Below are 21468 nucleotides of genomic sequence, written 5' to 3'. Positions count from 1 at the left end.
TCTCGAGGAAAAACCCTTTCCTGGAAGACTGCATTTGGATACAATCCCCACTGTCCTAGGACGGGTTGCCTCTCCTGGGGTTCCTGCTCACATTCCACCCAGGCAGGCGCGGAGAGAGGAGGTCTGAGGGGTTGCAGCTGTGCAACACCCACCCAAGCGGCACCCAGATGCATACCAGCCTTTCTCTGCCTGTGCGCAGCAGCCACCTCCGAGGCCTCGCCGCAGGGAGGAAGTCCCTCTCAGCACTTCCGGGGCGTGCCCCGGAAATCTCTGGGCGGGGCCTGGCTGCGCCCGAGTTTGCCAGAGAGGGGTTGAAACCTCAGCCTGTCCAGGCTGTGGTACGGGCGGGGTCTAGACAGGGAGCGATTTGCTCTGGACCGTCGGCAATGCTATGACTTCCTACCTCACCTCTCCCGAAGGTTGTTTTTGCTTCCTGAGTTTTATCCAGGGCAGGACCACCCGTGTATGTTGGAATTTAAAGATAGTACAGCTGGTGAAATATCTCGTGTGGGCCCTACAGGATCCCTTAAACCGACAAATGGGGCCACAGACATCTGGTCTTATTAGTGATCTGAAAGCCAACACACTATATCCTGTGTGCTTTCTCAAAGATTAGAGACAGGAACCAAGAGCAATCTTTTCAAAACATGACTGCGATACTGCAAAATTTCTCCGGCTATTCAATTATTTATGAAAGAATTTAACTCAAAACACTGTAGTCAGTAAATATACTGGCTTGAACATAAAGCTGATAAAAGGAGTAATTCGTAAAACAAAACATTAGAGGTGGAGGCACAAAGTTTGAATCCATCTTATGGCAGAGCATGAATTAAGAATATACAAGGGTCACATCTGAGAGCATAACTAGGGGAGAATGGGCAAAGCCCCAGGAAACCTAACCAAGTGGCCTCTTTGAGCCTCCATTTACAGAATAATGGATTGGAACACTAAACTTAGCATTCTAGACTATGAATATTTAAATATGACAGAACAAGCAGTTATTTCTTTGGTGTATTACACATTTAAACTGATTTTCTAACTTGGGTTGAACTTTTGAGACCTCTGTCGCCCAGTGGCATAATCACAGCTCACTGCAAGGGCTCAAGGGATCCTCCCACCATATTCTTTTGAGCAGCTGGGACTACAGACGCATCCCACTACACCTGATTAATTTTTTTATTTTTTAAGTTTTTTTTTAGAGACAGTCTTGCTGTTGCTCAGGCTGCTCTTGAACTCCTGGCCTTAAGCAATCCTTCTGTGTCTTGGCCTACCAAAGTGCTGGGATTACAAGCACGAGCCACTGCACCCAGGGGTTGAACCTTTCTAAACCTGCTGGATTAAGTACCACTGAACGGCAAAAGGAAGCTAGTGCTTCTAAAGGCCTACTTTTTAACGATTTAATTTAGGAAATCACATTTCCTCCTACATATTTGCCTTCCTAAATAGGATTAACACAGTATGTTAAAAACTATGTTAAAAACAAGTAAAGCTGGAATGGTTTTACTTGGCAAACTGACAATATTCTGGCTCGTGATTTCCTTGGTGTGCTGGTAATTCCTGCCTAGTGGCTGTCCAAGGGACTGAGGGTCGTACGTTGACCTCAAGGATAAATCTTTGATGTTATAGCCCCTCTGCTAAAGAGACAGCCCCCAGCATTTTACCGTTGATGCTATAATGAATCAAGATGTGGAAGACTAAAACTAGTACTTCTGTAACACTTGTATGCTGAAACACTTGGCATAGAGATGATGGCAGATCTGATGCTGAAAGCAACCTTAAAACATCATCAATAACTTTATTGTTTCTCAATACCCTGACATATGTTGCTGTGAATGCCAAACACTAAGTCTTCTTTTTCTTTTGTAGTCTTAAACACCACAAAATATGCACACACTTAGGATTCTCTTAAAGCTTGGAATAGCTACTTTTTCTAATTGTATTGCCAGTACTTCATATCTCTTTCTCCTATTTACCTTAAATATATCAAGTCTCGCAACCTCAGCATTAAGGATTTTGGGCCAGATAATTCTTTGTGGGGCGGGAGCAGGGGCAGGGGCCGGGCAATGTGGGGGGTGGGGTTGTCCTGTGCAAACATGATGCTTAGCAGCATCCCCAGCCTCTACCTACTAGATGGCCAGTAACATCCCAGCTGCCCACCAATGGTATGACCAAAAATGTCCCCAAACATTGCCAAATTTCTCCCAAAGACAATCACTAATCTCATATACCAAAGCCTATTCTCAAGCACTTTTGGAATTATAACCTTAACACAATAGTCTTAGTGCTTCTTATTTTCTTTCTTGACCAATAAGGCTGGCCAAATGGAAAGCTTCAGCTTTTTACACATAATTTCCTAAAGTTGAATTTTTTTGGCCTTACTCAGGTAGAGGCAGATCCTGACATACTATACTAACATATGAAAATAGGTCTGTACATTTTTGAGCACCCAAAGTGGTAAGACACATTCTTGAAAACAGCTTAAAAATTTCTGTAGATAACACCACAAATAATCCACACAATACTTCAACAAGCATTTATTAAACGCCTACTATGTGCTCAGCACTATACTAGGCACTCGGGGGTGCAGAGATACAAATGTAAAAGTTATTATTCCTGCCCTCAAGGAGCTTACAATTTAATTTTGGAAATAAATACAAATATGAAACTATAACACAGAGTGCTAGAAAATAATTACAAAGCAACATATAAGTACATGGACCACAGTATAAACTCAAAGGTAAGTGCTGAGGCAGCACAGAATGAGGGAGGTCACCACATAAGGTGATGTCAATCAGGGAGAGCTAACTCAGAAGATATAAAGATAAGCTTTGAAGGGAGTGATGAACATGAGCTGGGACCAAAGAGCAATCTAAGCAAAAAGAATAGCATGAGAAAGGCACAGAGGCAAGAGCTTGTAAGACATCAGTAGAAGGCTGTAGGAAGTTTGAATCTGCTGAATCAAGGTGAATATGCTAGAGAGTAATGAAGGCTGATGAATATTAAGCATAGAGGTAATGGAGAATTTGGAACACCACTGCTCCATAGGAATTATCTACTGGGTGTTACTTAGTGAAAATGAAATTTTACAATAGAGATATTGTAAAAAACAGGTGTTTGAGGAGGATTGCCTTGGAAAAATTATCTACTGGGTGTTACTTAGTGAAAATGAAAATTTTACAATACAAATATTGTAAAAATGGAGTTTGAAGAGGACCACCTTGGAAACTTTATACAAGATGGGGATCCTGGGAGCAAGGAAATTGGAAAAAAAAGAATTACAGTAATCTGGGCCTCAGATCTACAAGAAAGGCTATAATGGGATGTGAGAAATGGGAGATCAAGCCTCAAGGAGAAAACTGATTAAAAACTAGACTGACAGCAAGTGTTTGGACATGGAGAATGGAGAGCAGAAAAAGATAACTCCAAGGCTGGGGTAAAAATATGAAAGGTGGTGACACTTTTCAGGGCAAAGGAATTAGGCAATGAGGCCTGTTTAAAAAGAAAACAGGGGTTGGCGATATATGGTGATGAATCCTGTTTTCAAATATCAAGTTGTACAGGTACCTGTGGAAAATTCCGAAAGTCACAAACTGACCCACAGGGTGGGAAAAATGAAGTCATTCGAATACAAATAGTAGGTATAAACAATCAAAATGGATAAACAGGAGTATAGAAAATAAAGTGAATAAAAGATAGACGGGAGATTATTCTCAGCGGAGAAGAGAAGGGGGAGTGGGTGGAAAGATCAGTCAAAAAAAGAAAGCCAGATATTAGAGAAAAAGGTTCCCACAAGCCAAAGGAGGGAAAATTCAACAATATAAAATATAAATTAGATCAAAAAGGACATTTAAAAAAAAAAAAAAAGGCCTTACTATTTGTCCACTGGTGAGTCTACGAACATTTCACTGGAATGCTAAGTATGAAAGCCAGCAAGAAGTTGTTTTAAGAACAGATTAAAGAAAAAGGGGGGGTTGAAAAGCGGAAGACATGTTTGAAAAACCATGAACAACAGAGGAGAAATAGAATGGTAGTTAGAAATGGGCAATGAGGTTGAAAGCATTTCACATTTTATGCTGCAGATGAACTTACTATTGTTATCCTAACTGACCATCTGCCTGGCCTGGTACATGGGTATTTCATTTCCCTCCACAATTCTACTTTCCCTTTGGCAGTTTAGAGAAAAATTATATTTGAATTTATTATTGGTTTATCCTCCCAGTTATTCTGTTAAATTATGTTTTGTTTGCACAATTTAGTTTTATGGTACTACAAAGCATCAGCACTTAAAAATGATATAACTATAACCCCAAAGGGCATTTTCAACCAATTTACCAGTAATTCTAATGTATTTGCACTCTACTGCATATTCTCTTCCCCAGTACCTCTCATGACAAGGGCTACATATTTTTAAACAGCTGACTAGATTACCATGTACATTATACACAGCACAGCACAGTAGTCAGAAGCACAGGCTCTAGTCTAGAATCAAACTGTGTGGGTCAGAATCAGTTTTATCACATACTGGCTGTGTGATATTGGTCAACTCACTCAACTCTCTAAGCCTCCGTTTCCTCATCTATAAAATGGGGGATAAAATAATACCTACTGATATGGTTTGGCTGTGTCCCCATTCAAATCTCATCTTGCATTGTAGCTCCCACAATTCCCACGTGTCGTGGGTGGGACCAAGTGGGAGATAATTGAATCATGGGGGCAGAACTTTCCTGTGCTGTTCTTGTGATAGTAAGTCTCATGAGATCACACTGTTTTATAATGAGGAGTTCCCGTGCACAAGTTCTCTCTTTGCCTGCTGCCATCTATGTATAAGACATGATTTGCTCCTCCTTGCCTTCCACCATGAGTGTGAGGCATCCCCAGCCATGCAACTGTGAGTCCATTAAACCTCTTTCCTTTATAAATTACCCAGTCTCAGGTATGTCTCTTTATTAGCAGCATGAGAACAGACTAATACACTTATTATGAGCCTGAGAAAGGCATAACAGGGTTGGGCACACAGTAAGTGCTCAATAAATGTCGGTTATTATTATCTGGAGACTCAGAACCAACAGTAAAGTTAACTGCTCTGTTTGGGAATCAACCACCATATTCTAGCTCTGCACCTTGCTCCACGGAGAAAATCTTTGAAACCTAACATGCCTCTCCCAGGGCTATGTTGGATGGCATTAGAGTTATGAAAGAACCACCTTATCATGTCAGTTCCTAAAATGAGAAGCTTAGGATGGGAGGAAAAAGTACTGATGAACCGTTGATTTCAGGTAACATAAAGATAGAATCTATAGGATAAAGGAGCTTAATGAATGCCATTCACAGTTAAGAGCTCAAAATAACACACAGCCTGGTCAATAATATTCTATGCTAAGAGTGTGAACTTGAGACAAAGAATGATTTATAATGTCCTCAAAGAATCCACAGCCTTTTTCTATTGTCTTATACCGTTTGGCTAATTCTATATATGTGCTGTATCAGCTTTGATAATTCTTTCAAGACACAGTCTTTTCTCACACCGAATATAACACTGATTTTTCTAGTCATTATTTTCTCCGAATTTATGCCAGATGCTTAGTGATTCTGAGATTTAAGTAATCTGGCTACACATTACTCTGAATACTGACACATAAAGAGACTTTAGCTAGTACATATGTACACATTTCAATATGTTGCTCTGGTCTATGGCCATACCACCCTGAATGCACCCAATCTTGTTACTATGTTGCTTTGCTAAAAGGGCTTTTTATTGGAATAGAAGAGAAGCGTTCTTCTAAAGTGTACGGCAGGTGTGTGTGTGTGTATACATACACATGTGTACACACACATGTATTTTCCCTCTGACAATGCACCTATCATATGTAATACCTGCATACAAGGTAGTACTGGCCCCAGGAAGAATCAGTATCTTACAGAGGGTAAGGCACAACTGAAACAGAGAGCGAAGATCTAGATATGACCAGATTTAGTTGTTTCTGGTTTCTTAAAATTTCAAATACAAAGAAATTAGGAATGGTAACTTATAAATCAAAAAAAGAAACAAGAGAAGGGAGAATAAAATAAAGGATAATGAAAAAGACTGTTGGAAACCAATTTGACAAGTGATGGGTGCCTTCATTCACCAATAGCTCAATGAAATTGATGTAAATAATTCTGATGTTGTTAGTAGTCAAAGTGGGCCATAGGGAGGCAGAGAAGGAATGTTATAGGGAAAGAATTTGTGATCCAAAAGGTGGTCCTCTATGAGATAAGATTTTGATTGCTATTTTTGACCCATCAATCATAAAATAATATGATTAAGTGTTATTTCTTTTCAAGATAGTCACAGGGTGAAATTATGAAGCTTTCATCAGAACCTATTTTTTTTTTTTCTGAATAGGCTTAATGTAATCAATTTTAAGTTTGAAGGTTAATTTTGGAAAGCCCAAAATTAATTCCAACTCTGGTAAATAAGTGGCTACTCAAATGGTAAAACTAAAGTGTAAGAGTAATAGAGGGTTTTCTCATATGGATTATTAAATGGGAATTCTAAGAATGTTCCAAATATTTGGAAGAATACAGTAGTACTATTGGAATAACAGTACTTGGGAATAACAAGTGACAACCCACATTGGATGCGTAAGTTCTGGCATGTTACTTTAAACCAGTCTCATTACTTTATATAGTATTCCTTGGTATAATGAAAGCCTCAAAGATGAAATATAGTGTCTGGTGATACCGAGTTTAATAGTACATCTCTGTTGGTAGATTACAGACATGGATTACAGATCAAGTGCACCAGAGTTCAAAAGAATGAAAAACTGTGAGGTAAGATATTAGATTACCACTGTGGATATTAAAGTCATATAAACTAATGGCAAGAAACAGATGGAGAATAACGAGTGAGGTGCTAAGGCCATCTAAAGAGGTGGGTGCAAGGTAGTGATAGGAGTGACAGACCATCTAGTCAGGGAGTTTGCACAGGCTGATAAGAACCTGAGAAAGCAGTACTGTAATGGGCCAAAAAGGATGAGTATACATTCTTTGTAAGGTTTTTATCTTCCTAAAGCATCTTTGTCTCCTTCTCCTACCTGATGCCATAACTAGCATAGTGCAAACTATTTGTACCACAGTGTACAGTGGGGAGGTAGAAGGAGAGTCAGAAGTCAGCAAAATGTATAACTATCCAAGATCAAGAGCAGCTGGGCTGAGTCTCCACTCACCTCTTTCTCTGTATTACTCCCATAACCATCACTATATGTGTCCACTTCCTTTGCTGACACAGGTACTGGGACTGGGGGTGGTGAAGGATATATATAGATGCTTAATGATTCAATGGAGTCAGTGAAGGTGATACATGAAGAAAAATGCTGGAGTGCTGTTAAAAATATAGCATTCTGAGTTTGTATGGGAATACAAATTTCCACTGACTAGAAGGAATATTAGAATAAAAAAATGCACACTTAAGCATAAATACATTAAGTGTCTGTAAAATTTTCCTAGAAAGCTACATACAAATATAAGTTTCACACAGAAGCTACTTGTGACTCTAAAGCAGCTTCTTAGATCAGATTAGGAATACAAGGGCACCTTCAAGGGAATAAATGGGAGAGAGGGATCACATGAGATAGGAAGAAGCAGAGGAACTAGGAGTAGCAGCCTCTCTCAAATCTATAGCTACTCACCTAAAAGACAAACTTAAGTACCTCAAGCCACGACAAGCAACTTGCTCTAATGCTATTTTAAATTTCTAAAGGATACATTTGTCAGGAGCTCCATCAGATACTTTCAAAGACAGTCAAGCTAATCAAACCCCAAGGCACTGGGCCCAAATTACTGAAGAGCTATCCTAATTTTGCCACCACTATAGATTCTGACACTAAAGTTGTGATGACCTTTCTGCCTTTTAGTACACTGAAAGAGCTCTCACTGATGTGTGGTTTCTCTAATGCTGAATAATGTTCAAATTGTAACTGAAGTTGTTCCTAAACGCCTATGGATTCAGATTTTTCACCACTGTGGATTCTCTGATGTCGAATGAGACTCGACCTCTGAATAAAGGCTTTCCCACACTCATTACATTGGTAGGGCTTCTCCCCTGTGTGAATTCTCAGGTGTTGAATGAGACCAGTGTTCCCATTGAAAGCTTTCCCACATTCTTTACATTTATAGGGTCTTTCTCCAGTGTGGATTCTCTGATGTTCAATAAGGCCTGACTTCTGACTGAAGGCCCTCCCACACTCATTGCATTTGTAGGGTTTCTCCCCAGTGTGGCTCCTCTGATGACCAATAAGATGTGAGCTCCGCCTGAAGGTTTTCCCACACTCATCACACTCATAGGGCTTCTCCCCCGTGTGGATTCTCTGATGTCCAATGAGGTGTGAGCTATGACTGAAAGCTTTCCCACACTCATTACATTCATAGGGTCTCTCCCCACTGTGGATTCTCTGGTGCAGAATAAGGCCCGCACTCTGACTGAAAGCCTTCCCACACTGATTGCACTGATATGGCTTCTCCCCAGTGTGGATTCTCTGGTGCAGAATCAGGCCTGTGTTCTGACTGAAGGCTTTACCACACTCCTTACAGTGATAGCGTTTTACTTTGTTGTGGATATCCTGATGTGAAAGAAGGGCTGACCTGTAACTGAAGGCTTTACCACACACATTACACTGATAGGGTTTCTCCCCAGTGTGGATTCTCCAGTGGCGAACAAGGCCTGAGCTCTGAGCAAAGCTTTTCCCACATTCATCACATTTATGTCGTCTCTCTTGTGTGGGATTTCCCCGCTGCCTCTCTAATCTGCCCAGAAGGTCTCGGGCTTCTCCATGCTCAAGACCCCTGATAATATCCCCGTTGCATTTTGCAGCTGTCTCTCCATGTGGTTGGATTCCAGTAGATATTACCTGTTTTGATGCTAATTCCCTGTTCTCATTCCTGGTCTCACCACCTGAATAAAAATGTAATAAATAAACATTAAGCCAATGTCACATCCTATTCTTTATGGTAGGAGAAAGGAACTGAAGATAGGGAAAAAGGAAAGTACACATGAACAGCTATAAGTAAACACAAAACTTCTGTCTCCAAAACAGCTTCTTAATAGTGACCTTGCTTAATATGAGCTAGTCAACTGGGAAAGAGGTACCATTAAAAAAAAAAAAGGTAACTGGAAGGGGAACTAAAGTCAGGAAAGGATCAACTGAGGTAAGATGAAAGCTGGGGAGTGAGAGGAATATGAAACTACTAAAAAAACTAATGAGCAGGACAGAAATGGGAAAACACCCCAAACAGTCATCAAAAGGGAGGAGATACAATTAATTTATGTGAGAAAAATCTATGTAGGAATCCCATGACAACTTGGAGAAGAAATGTATGAACTCAGACAGCACCTGTGAGATGTCAATTTCCAACTGGCAAACATGCCAGTACCCTAGTACAAAATATAAGGAAGTTCTGGACAGGAGAACAGAAGTTTCATGTAAGATTTCAAGAAGTCTAAACATTATATCCCTCCGTTGGATCCTGAGCTTAAACTCAACTATGTCTTTCAGAAAGGCTGTAGCTACTATATACATAAACAACAAACAAACAAAAAATCTAAAATGACAATAATCACCACAGTTCTCCTTACCCAGGGAGAACACGTTTCTGAAATTTTCTGGCCTGTTATCTCTACTCAGATCCTTCTGTGATGGATCAAGAAGCCACTCCTCTCGAATAAGGGACACGGCCATGTCTTCAATCTTCTCCAAAGTCTGAAACAAAACAAGATACCCATTTGGGGACTGTGATTCTTCCACAGCTCAAACCTAGAGCTTGGGAGATCCACCAGTATTGGGAGAAGATTACAACTTGGAAATGTACTATGTAAAGGGATATGAATAGCCAGGAAGAAGAGGAAAATGCATGAGATCAATTGGGGGAAATTTAGGATCGATCTGTCCCTAGGCAAAAGAATTTTTGGGATAAGTTTTTGGGTAGGTACTGCTACAAACTAGACAGTCTAGATATAGGGCAGATGCCACAAACACTGACAAGCACAGCTATGGGGTTTCAGTGAGAAGGAGCACAACTCACCTGGAACCCTGCTGTGAGAAGTGTAGCTGTCATTTCCTGGTCTCCAGAACTTCCTTTCTGGGAAGGAGTAGGACTCTGGGAAGTAGACATGGCTGAGAGGAGAAAGGAGCTATGAATGAGACCAGTCCTGTCCTGTGGTTGTGGGAGTCGGCAGTCACCAATTCCAAATTATTTGTATTTCAGCAGATATACACGTATGCCAAAGATTTTGCACATGAAGTGCTGATATCTTGGATTCTGGGCCCATATCTATGGTTGCCCCACAAAACATATGCACCCCAATGTCCCTGAAGTCAGACTGAAGTTACACTCAAAAATAGAAAGTATACTGGTTTCCTAACAGGAATCACTTTTCAATTTCTTCTCTACCATCAAAACTACTTCTATCTTTGTGCTTGTACACAGTATTTCCTTAGGTCCTGTTCTCTTGGCAAACCAAGTATCAGAATCAATCAATCTCTATTAATTCATTATCTTTCTGAAATGTCTACTATGGCTTCCAGTATTTGCTTTCTATAGATATCAAACAACTTACTATTAAAATATAGACTACTGTATCTCAGGCAACAAGCTTTAGGACTTTAGACAAGAATTATTAAGAGTGTTTTAATGCTTCTTTAGAAATATTAAAAAGTCATATTTATAAACTAAATCGCATAAATGAAAAAATATGAAATGCAGGGGAAGATGAGATTGGAACATCTCATTCTGCAATAAAGTAAAAAAAATTCTCAAAAAACGATGGGAAAATGTCAAGAGGATACAAGAGCCAGACTGAAGAGGCCTTCTGTGGCCAAATCTGAAATGATTTAGCAAAATAAAGACACTGGCCGAGCACAGTGGCTCATGCCTGTAATCCCAGCACTTTGGGAGGCTGAAGTGGGCAGATCGCTTGAGGCTAGGAATTCGAGACCAGCCTGGCCAATATAGTGAAACCTCATCTCTACAAAAATTAGCCAGGCATGGTGGCATGTGCCTGTAATCCCAGCTACTGGGGAGGCTGAGGCATATGAATCGCTGGAACCCAGGAGGCAGAGGGTCCAGTGAGCTGAGATCACTGTGATCACAGTGAGCCACTGCACTCCATCCTGGATGACAGTGAGACTCTGTCTCAAAGACAAAACAAAAACAAAATAAAGACAGTAACAGAATATTTATGGAATAAATAGGAATTTATGAGTCCATATTGATAAAGAAAAAATAATAAAATTGGGACAAGGGAACACTCTCCTTTACAATAAAGAAATGTAGAAGAAATGACACAGTTAGAAAACCACTACTTCATAACTATTTCAGTAATCACTAAGTCAGTTAAGAAGCACCAATGAGGCCGGGCGTGGTGGCTCAAGCCTGTAATCCCAGCACTTTGGGAGGCCGAGACGGGCGGATCACGAGGTCAGGAGATCGAGACCATCCTGGCTAACACGGTGAAACCTCGTCTCGGCCGGGCGCGGTGGCTCAAGCCTGTAATCCCAGCACTTTGGGAGGCCGAGGCGGGCGGATCACAAGGTCAGGAGATCGAGACCATCCTGGCTAACACGGTGAAACCCCGTCTCTACTAAAAACACAAAAAAGTAGCCGGGCGAGGTGGCGGGCGCCTGTAGTCCCAGCTACTCGGGAGGCTGAGGCAGGAGAATGGCGTAAACCCAGGAGGCGGAGCTTGCAGTGAGCTGAGATCGCACCACTGCACTCCAGCCTGGGGGACAGAGCAAGACTCCGTCTCACCAAAAAAAAAAAAAAAAAAAAAAAAGAAACCTCGTCTCTACTAAAAAATACAAAAAACTAGCCGGGTGAGGTGGCGGGCGCCTGTAATCCCAGCTACTCAGGAGGCTGAGGCAGGAGAATGGTGTAAAAACCCGAAAGGCGGAGCTTGCAGTGAGCTGAGATCCGGCCACTGCACTCCAGCCCGGGCGACACAGCCAGACTCCTTCTCAAAAAAAAAAAAAAAAAAAAAGAAGCACCAATGAACACTAAAACTAGTGTTTTAACAAGAAAAGTTTAATGAGGACTAAGATATTTAAATACACTCAAGAGTATCTTCCACAAATTATTTATTACTTATTAGTTACAAATTACTTATTAGTTACAAAGGGAAAAATAGTAACTATACAAGAATAACTTTAACCAAGTCATCAAAGATAACACCACCAATAATAGGACAAATTCCTGTTGTACCCTTAAGAAGGAGTACAACATCTCTTGTTAAGATTTAGGTCCTGTATCCTTGGCAGGGTGAGGTGTTCCTGCCAAGTATATATGACCTCAATGTAAACATGATCAAACATCATGCAAATCCAAATTGCAGCCATTCTACAAAATAACACACCTGTACTGTTCAAAAAAAAGAAAGGTTGAGGAACTGTTCCAAATTAAAGGAGACTAAAAAGCCATGACAATTAACTGCAAAGTGTGAATCCGGACTAGACTCTGAACCAGAAAGGACATAATTGGGGCAACTGGTAAAATATGAACTGTGGCCTAGGTTGGTATTGTAGCAATACTACATTTCTTAATTGTGATAAATTTAGGAATGTATTTATTTAAGTTACCTAAGAAATGCTCTTGTCTGAGGAAATACATACTGAATATTTCCAAATGAAGTGGCATGACACTACCAGCATAACCCCAAAAACACCTGTGTTGTAAATGTACTGGGGTAACAGAAATACGCAACTACATAAAAAATAGCCAAATTATTTAATTTGTCCATGAGTTTACCACTAGAATGAATAATCTATATTTAAAGCCTAAACATTTAAACACAGACATTGGGACTGGTCTGTAAACAGGATTTTAGTTCCTGGGTCTTCAGGAACGAGATAGGTATCCCAAATGGACTTTTTTTTTTTTTTTTTTTTTTTTGAGATGGAGTCTCGCTCTGTTGCACAGGCTGGAATGCAGTGGCATGATCTTGGCTCACTGCAAGCTCTGCCTCCCGGGTTCATGCCATTCTCCTGCCTCAGCCTCCTGAGTAGCTGAGACTACAGGTGCCCGCTAATTTTTTGTATTTTTTTTTTTAGTAGAGATGGGGTTTCACCATGTTAGCCAGGATGGTCTCGATCTCCTGACCTCGTGATCCGCCCACCTCGGCCTCCCAAAATGCTGGGATTACAGGCGTGAGCCACCACACCGACCCCAAATGGACTTTTATTTCTACTTCCTCTCCTTATTATCAATGAAATCTGGCTACTCACCTCTCTCTTGTGACCCTTGGGGCACTGGAGATTTATGCTGGGTTGCTTCAGATTGGAGCTGAGTATTTGGAGGCTCTGGTGCAGATTCTGAATGTACTACCTCCTCCCAGAGTACCCTATGTCCATGTACACGAGCTGAGACCTGGAAACAACAAACAGTTGAATAATAAGAAATTCCTTTGCGAAATGTAATGAACAATGAAAGAGGACCAAGAACACATCTATAGGGATATATACTTGGGGAAGGAAGCAGCGGACTCTCCCTTACTCCTTAGGGACAGTAAGGAACACCAATATGTAGATGAGCACAGAAGGAAAGGCATCATTTTTGTTTAGTACTAAAGGAAAAGCTTTCTGCGGATGCCTTCCCTGCTACACAGAACACCAGTATTTTGTGCTCCTAAGGCAGAAGAAGGAGGAAAATAACAAACTTAAAGCAGTGCTATGCAGTAGAAAAATCTTTTAATAAGGAACTAGAAAGCCTGATTTCTGGTCTCAAATTTACCTTTAATTATTTGGGTGTCCCTGAAAAAGTAACTTAAGCTTCCTATACATTAAGTTCCCATCTGGCAAATAAGAACAACACAGTTGTAGGGACATTATGACAAAAAAAAAAAAAAAAAAAGGATTTATATCCTTTACAAACATAAAAAGAACTCTACAAGTACGAGTCATAACTACACTAAAACTATTTTCATCTTTATCCAACAGAAACTGATGCTAAGCATCTGCTCTCCCACTGTGATGCCTATGTCCCTCTACCAAGCTTCCAGGACTCCCACAGTCACAGCATGCACACCTCCTTCTACTTACTGGTCGTCCTAGTATATCAATCTGCCTTTCCAAATCCTCTAATAGGGTCACCACCTCCTCTCCGTTCTCTAGCTGATGTTCCTTAACCAGAGTCTGGAGCTCCTCAGGTAGGATGGTCAAGAACTGCTCCAGCACCAGCAGCTCCAGGATCTGCTCCTTGGTGTTCAAATCTGGCCTCAGCCACTGATGGCAAAGTGCCCGTAGTTGGATCAGAGCTTCTCGGGGTCCTAGTGTCTCCTGGTAGCATAACTGCCTGAAGCGCAGGCGGAACAGTTCTTGGCCAGGAGGGTTATTCTCATGCAGACTAGATTCCTGGTCCCAACCATGATCCTCCTCTACCTTGACGATTACAAGATCCTCTTCAGGAGTCTGGTCTGGTGGGGATGGGGCTGATGGCTTTCTTGATTCTTCAGCCATTAGAGCCTGAAAAGTTCAGTAGGTTTGTTTCCACTATCTTCTTTATCTTCTTAAGAGAAGACTCTTCTGAGGGCCTCTTTCTAAGGGTACTTCTTCATGAAGAAAATATGATAGTGTTAAGGCAAGTCAAAAGTCACTGTAACTTACTATGGTATCTTAACAAGTTCCTTATCATGACATGGACTTCACGGTTCAGCCAACTAAATGATCCTCCCCACTGTTCCAGAAATAACTTCTTACTTCCCTAACTTTCTGCCATGCCAGTCACGCCAAACCCATCCATAGAAAAACCCCTTCCTTCTGCTTTCATCACCATGTTTGGGGATGTGGAACATGGCTAAGCAAAGTCAGGAAACTATGTAGACTGGGTCTAGTTGAAATTCTGTGTTCAATCTCAGCTAGCCTTCAGGGCTGCTTTTAGCCTTTGTTACACCAGCTGTACTAACCTGGTTCTACACACTTCAGCTCTCAACCTTTCCCTTACTTGTAACAGATGAGACTAATTTCCATATAATCTAATTCAAGGTATTGTCAAAAACTTTCCTAACACTTTGCTCTTCTCCACCCAACATTCCTTATCCTACCTGTGCCCCCCATCTTTCCTCCTATCTCAAGGTTAATTTCCTCTACTATGAATGTGACCTCCAACTCAAAAACTCTCTATAGAGCACTCCAAGGAACCAGGATGCCCTATTGACACCTACAATCCAAAAGTCTACTCCTACACTCAAAAGGCTACATACCATATGATTTTATTGATGTGAGATTCTGGAGTGGGAATCTCACATAAAATCATATGGTATGTAGCCTTTTGAGTCTGGCATCTTTTACATAGCATAATACATTTGTTTTTAATCAATGATGCATCAGCAGTTTGTTCCTTACGTGGATGAATGTTTAAATGTTTATCCACTTCCCAGTTGAGCAATATCTGAGTTGTTTTGTTATCACTGAATAAAGCCACTATGAACATCTGCATGAGTTCTGGTGTGAGTGTAGTTTTCATTTTATATGGGCAAATATTCAGAGGTAAACTTGCTGTGTCATAAAACACATATATGTATAACTTTATAAGAAACTGCGAAACTGTTTTCCAAAGCACTTTGCATTCCACTACCTGTATATGAGAACTGCAGTTGCTCACCAATTTGACCAGCACTTGATATTGTTTTTGCTTTTAATTTTAGATATTCTAACAGGTGTATGTGTGGTGGCAACTCATTATGGTTTTAACATCTCGTATGATTTTAGTATGCATTTCTCTACCAATAATGTTGAGCATCTTTTTCTATGCTTACTTAACATCTGTATATCTTCTTTAGTGAAGTATTTGTTCAAAACTTTTACCTATTTTTAAATTTAGTTATTTTAAAATTAGGTTTTAAGCGTTCCTTATATACTCTGGACACAAGTCCTTTATGAGATATGTAATTTGCAAGTATTCACTCTTTTTCATTCTTTTCACAGGGTCTTTTGAAGAAAAAAAGTTCATTTTTTTTAGTGACTGTGCTTTTTGTGTCATATCTAAGAAATCTTTGCTTAATCCAAGGTCACAAATATTTTCTCCTGTTTTTTACTAAAAGTTTTATAATTTTAGGTTTCACATTTAGGCCTATGATCCATTTTGAGTTAATTTTTGTATAAAATTTGAGGTATGGATGGAGGTTCATTTTAAGGATTCTCCTTTACGTACTCAACTGTCTTTGTGTATTTGTCAAATATCAGCTCACTATATGTATGTATATATAAGGGTCTATTTCTGGAATCTCTATTTTGTTATTTGACCATCTATTCTTTCACCAATACAGAATAGTCTTGATTGTGTGACTTTTAAAATCTTGAAACCAAGTAGGTGTGAGTCTTGCAACTTTGTTGTTCATTTTCAAAATTATTTTCACTTTTCTAGTTCTGTTGTCATTTGATACACATTTTAGAATCGGTGTATTAATTTCTACAAAAATTCTTGAATTGGATTTGTACTGAATCCATAGCTCACTTTAGGGACAATTGATAGCTCAACAATACTGAGTTTTCCATTCCATGAATACAATATGTCACTCTGTTGAAGTCTTCTTTGACTTCTTTCATCAGTACTGACACTACCTTCTTAAAGGACAAGATAAAATACTGTTGCCTTTAAAATCCTTTCCTGGTGTCTCCAATTCTAAATTATTTTCCTCTCATTCTATACCTCTGTTACTTAAATGTGTATTGTTTTAATGTGACTTTCCCAATAACTGTATATTTATTAGTTCTAAAGGAATTCTGACTTCGTAACTTAATTGTATTTTCCCCAGAGGCAAAGGTCTATATCTTTATCTTATTGATAGACTCGAAGAACATTAGCTGTATTTACAATAGCAAACACAGAACATGTTTATATTTCTTGTAAGAGTGAGGTTTAAAAACAAGACCTGACGTCCAAAAAAAGTTCAATTTCATGATCTTATTTCTTTGTGAAATATGTCTATGGTTTCCATCTTTGGTATAGACATCATCTCTTGCCTAGAATTGCAATGGTAACTTTGGTTATGCTTTTTTCCCATTCATGTTCTACAGTATTGCCTACTGTGGGTTGAAATGTGTCCCCCAAAAAGATATGTTGATTTCCTAACCTCTAGTACCTGTTGATGTGACCTTATTTGGAAACAGGGGCTTTGCAGATGTAATCAACTTAAGATGAAGTTATACTGGAATGGAAGCCAATACAACTGGCACACTTTTAAAAGGAGAAAAGACACAGAGAGACTCTCAGAAAGGAGAAGGTCATGTGAAGACACAGACACACAGATGAATGACAGCTAAGTGACTACAGAAGCAGACATGGAGTTATACAGCGCAAGCCAAAGCTTGTCAATGACAAGAAGCTAGAAGAGCATGGCTCTGGCGACACCCTGATTTTGGACATCTAGCCTCCCTAACTATGAGACAGTAAGTGTCTATTGTATTAAACTACCAGGTTTATGATACTTTTTTTTTTTTTACAGTAGCCCTATACTGCCAGAGAGATTTTTTAAAAATATGTAGTATGACTCACTTTCTGAAAATATTTCAATAGGAACCAAATTATTTAGCATGGTATGCAAGGCCCTTTATGAATGTAAACCTGGCTGGCTTTATCTACTTTAAACTCACATAAAGCCTTTTTGGGCTGTGGCTTTCTCATACTTCCATTCTACTACAGAGTTCTTTACTCTTGCTCAGTGGTTCAAAACTGATGGCAATATTGTCCTTACCCCCATCCCAGGGACCTTTGGTAATATCTGTAAATATTTTTGTTGTCACAACTTGGGGGGAAGGGGTGCTACTATTATCTCATACATAGAGGCCAGGGATCCTACAACGCTCAACATAGCCCCCACCACAAAGAATTATTTGGCCCAAAGTGTCAACGCCAAGGTTGATAAATCTTGGTCTAGCTAAAACCATTCAACTTTTTTTTTTTTTTTTTTGAGACAGAGTCTCACTCTGTCGCCCAGCCTGGAGTGCAGTGGCACAATCTCGGCTCACTGCAAGCTCTAACTCCCGTGTTCACGCCATTCTCCTGCCTCAGCCTCCCAAGTAGTTGGGACTACAGGCTCCTGCCACCATGCCTGGATAATTTTTTTGTATTTTTAGTAGAGATGGGGTTTCACCGTGTTAGCCAGGATGGTCTTGATCTCCTGACCTCGTGATCAGCCCACCTCAGCCTCCCAAAGTGCTGGGATTACAGGTGTGAGCCACTGTGCCCGGCCTAAAACCATTCAACTCTTAACTATAATTTATCTATTACCTTTTTCATGAGTTCTTCTCTGTCATCCCCCTGCCATTTGTCATTCCTACCAAAGCATTTTTTACATGGTCCAAATTTAGGACTTATCACATTGTGAGAATGGGTCATAGCCTTACTGCAAATGTTTATTGACAGAGGTGATCATTATCTTTGTATTTCAGGAAACACTGTAGAGAATGAAGAAGAATGTAAGTAAAGGTAGCATACCCAAAACCAGTTGTCATAAGATGCTAACATCAAGATAAAACCAGAGACCTATAGTCCACAAAGAAGAGACAGGTACTTAGGAAAAAAAATCAGATTACTGTACATATAGTTCCCCATACAGATCATCAAGGCAGCGCTTATCTTTCTAGTTTCTGGAGTTGCGGCGGGGGGTGGGGGTGGGGGTGGGGGTTGGTTTATAGACTCTTCAACCTAAAGAAAACACAGAACTTCTTTCCAGCAAAATGTCCACAGATACAAAATTGTACATTCAATTTTAGCAGGGTTCACAGACTCAAAGGCCATCTAAGAATGACAGAAAGGTTAAAAACAAACAAACAAACAAATCCTCCATAGAGAGTATGTACAGAAAAGGAAGCGAATTTGAAAATTATTTTTAAAGTTAGACAAGGCCAGGAACAACAGGGTGGAGAGTAAACTACAGATTAGAAGAACCAAGGAGCAAAAGATATGGTTAAATATATCAATTAACATCAGGGGTATAGTTCACTGATTACGATTTTACAGGAAAGTGGAGGAATTTGCTAGAATAGTGAGATTTGGGGGAAGAGAGAATTTGAGGAAGATGCTGAGATTTTTTTGAGAAAGGGTAATCAATTTGGTTTGAACAAATTACCTATTTGTTTTTGTTTGAATAAATTATCTATAATTTTAAGATAATTTATTTTAAAATGATCTTAGCTCATTTTAAAATAATTTAATTTTTCAAATCAAAACAAACTTGAATTATCTTAAAATAGCTTCTTGTGGTTTAATGTTAAAAAACTTAAAGGTCATTACATGGGACATAAATTCTAACTGTTTAGAATGTGATGTTATATAGTGATAGTCTTACCATGTTTTCTTGTAAATTTCCTTAAAGCCGAAGTTCATTTTTAACTACTGAACAACTGGCCATCTGTTACTGAACAATCCTCATCCATAATGGTTATAAAATATTTATTATTATTATCATTATTATTATTTAGGGACAGGGTCTCACTATGTTGCTCAGGCTTGAGTGCAGTGTCTATTCACAGATGCAATCCCACTTCTTACCAGTACAGGAGGCTATAAAATATTTTAATGTGAAGTGTGCAGCATTCAAGAACTTTATATTGTTGATGTGGTATTAAAAAGTCTCAATAGTAATACTGATGAAAACCAGCTAATTACCAGGTTTGTTCATTTTTTATACCAAATCGGCCAACAGGTCTTGCCCATTGCCCATCTTGATTATTCTATTTAGTGGCTAATTTTCCATATTTTTAAGTCTCTTCCCTCTCTAATCAGCTAGTTTTTGAGAATTACAACCTATAAATAACTGAGTGCAAAATTACTCCACTATGTACTTTCCTCTCAGTTTTGTGCGTACATGTCTGTATTAAGTTGGTGAGCACTGTGTGGATACAGACTGATTTTTACAGTCTCCTTAAATAACACCTAGTCAAGTTTACATGAGTTTAATATGCCATCTTTAAAGCTTCCTCTGAATTTTAAATGCTGTAATCCTGTGAGATACTGAAGGCACAACTCAATTTTAACAGCATTATTTTTTCAATAGTTGTAGAAGGAATGTATTCTTCCTTCAGACTAAGTCTTAATTTGAGAAATGTTTGGGAACTGAAAACAAAACAAAAAAGACATTTTCCAGGATTTAAAATCCAAGAAAAAGTAGGTGAAGCAAATACTATGCTTTGTTATCTCAAATTGCATTAGCTGAAAGTTTTAATTAACATCACATTTTACATTTAACCACAACAGAAATTCAAAACATGTATGTATTTGCTAAAACAATGACTGTTCGTAAATATACTCAACGGAACTAACAAACAACAGAAATATGTTTTTAAAGGTGGTGGTGGCAGTCAAAGTAGCCTGACAAAAATTATTCATGACTAACCAGAGTTTTGGAAATGGGGACCTCCCAGAGTTCCTCGTTGGCTAACTTCAGTTTGCTTTAACAAATGAAATAGGCATTCTGATAACGCTGAATTCTGAATTACCCTGAAATTAAAAAAAAAACAAAACAAACTTTCGTACAATTATCTAGTCAACACACCACCAGTTTCTGAAAACACTAAAGAAAGCAGAGTAACAGCAAAAATGGGTATGCATGGAAAACTGGGGCTTCCAAAAGCAAAATATGTCTTTTTTAAAAACTGAGAATTTTGTTGTGACCGAAACGCAAAATAGCGCTATCTGAAAACAATTCAGACTCTGGAAATAATTGGATAAAAAATAACATGGGGGGGTCAGTTCCCCATTTTAAGATAAACACGATCGACTACAAAATCATACCACAAAACGATTATCTATGAAGAAAGCTTCATAAAAGGTTCCCTCGCAAAAAGTTCGAGGGCAATGCGTGGGGACGTACTCTGCCTGTACCAGCAACTAAGGCGTCGGAATCGGTCCGCGGCGACGACCACCGCACAGGCCCCTCTGCGGACCCCTCACGCCAGTTCTCAGCTGCGGCCTGGACCAGCCACAAAGCACCCACTTTTCTCCGACCCAGAGCCCGACTGTACTCACTGTGAGTTGCAGAGGCGCCCCGGCGGGGGGAAGGTACGCTGCAACGGATAAACACACCCGGAGAAAGGTCAGGAAGTAAAGGGGATAAAAACTGTACTCCGACCAGGGCCCTCCGGCCACTAACTTCCAAATCTGCGGAGGCACAACACCGTCCAGCACGCATCTTGCCCCAAAGGCACTTCCGGAAGCTCTCTAGGAGTCCTGGAGGTCTAAAAGCTCTATGGTCTGCCGACTGCGGGTACAGGAGTACCACGCCCCTCACCTGCTGTGTGCTGTGCCTCGGGTTCATCTGCGTGCCTCAGGCTTCCCCGTCGCTGGGGCAGTGAACGTGCTGGGGAATAACGGACCTTGGTGTCCCCTCTGCCTTGTGTGCTCGTGCAGCTCCGCGCGTTCGCTGACAATAGTAACGGCCCCCTGGGGGTAGATATCCGACGTAGGGAGGCTGGAGCTGTGTAAGGAGGCTAGGAAAGTGTT

At 40.0% G+C, this 21468-nt stretch overlaps 1 protein-coding gene across 2 annotated transcripts; it reads right to left on the bottom strand.

Moving 5' to 3' along the window:
* Nucleotides 1–2507: 2507 nt before the first annotated feature.
* On the bottom strand, nucleotides 2508–21160 carry LOC112622987 (zinc finger protein with KRAB and SCAN domains 8). 2 transcript variants are annotated; one of them, XM_025383101.1, is made up of 6 exons: nucleotides 20995–21160; nucleotides 14067–14575; nucleotides 13254–13395; nucleotides 10060–10151; nucleotides 9614–9737; nucleotides 2508–8932 (listed from the first exon to the last, which is right to left on the bottom strand). In XM_025383101.1, exons 2-6 carry the CDS (start codon nucleotides 14481–14483, stop codon nucleotides 7971–7973), a joined length of 1737 nt encoding a protein of 578 aa, XP_025238886.1. In that variant the 5' UTR covers nucleotides 14484–14575; nucleotides 20995–21160; the 3' UTR covers nucleotides 2508–7970. The 2 variants fall into 2 exon arrangements, with proteins under 2 accessions (XP_025238886.1, XP_025238887.1); XM_025383102.1 differs by having other exon boundaries at nucleotides 14053–14575; nucleotides 20995–21114.
* Between the last annotated feature and the right edge of the window lie 308 nt (nucleotides 21161–21468).

Source organism: Theropithecus gelada, chromosome 4 (genome assembly GCF_003255815.1).
Source record: "Theropithecus gelada isolate Dixy chromosome 4, Tgel_1.0, whole genome shotgun sequence".
In the NCBI taxonomy this organism is placed as follows: Eukaryota; Metazoa; Chordata; class Mammalia; order Primates; family Cercopithecidae; genus Theropithecus; species Theropithecus gelada.
The sequence above is the reverse complement of the archived record's forward strand: the minus strand, read 5'-3'. Positions and strand labels throughout refer to the sequence as shown.

Coding starts and splice junctions, on each gene's coding strand:
- LOC112622987 (XM_025383101.1), bottom strand. CDS start 14,483: ATGGCTGAAGAATCAAGAAAGCCATCAGCCCCATCCCCACCAGACCAG. Junction 13,396..14,066: donor TTGATATACTAGGACGACCA/GTAAGTAGAAGG, acceptor TGTTGTTTCCAG/GTCTCAGCTCGTGTACATGG. Junction 10,152..13,253: donor CCAAGGGTCACAAGAGAGAG/GTGAGTAGCCAG, acceptor TTCTCCTCTCAG/CCATGTCTACTTCCCAGAGT.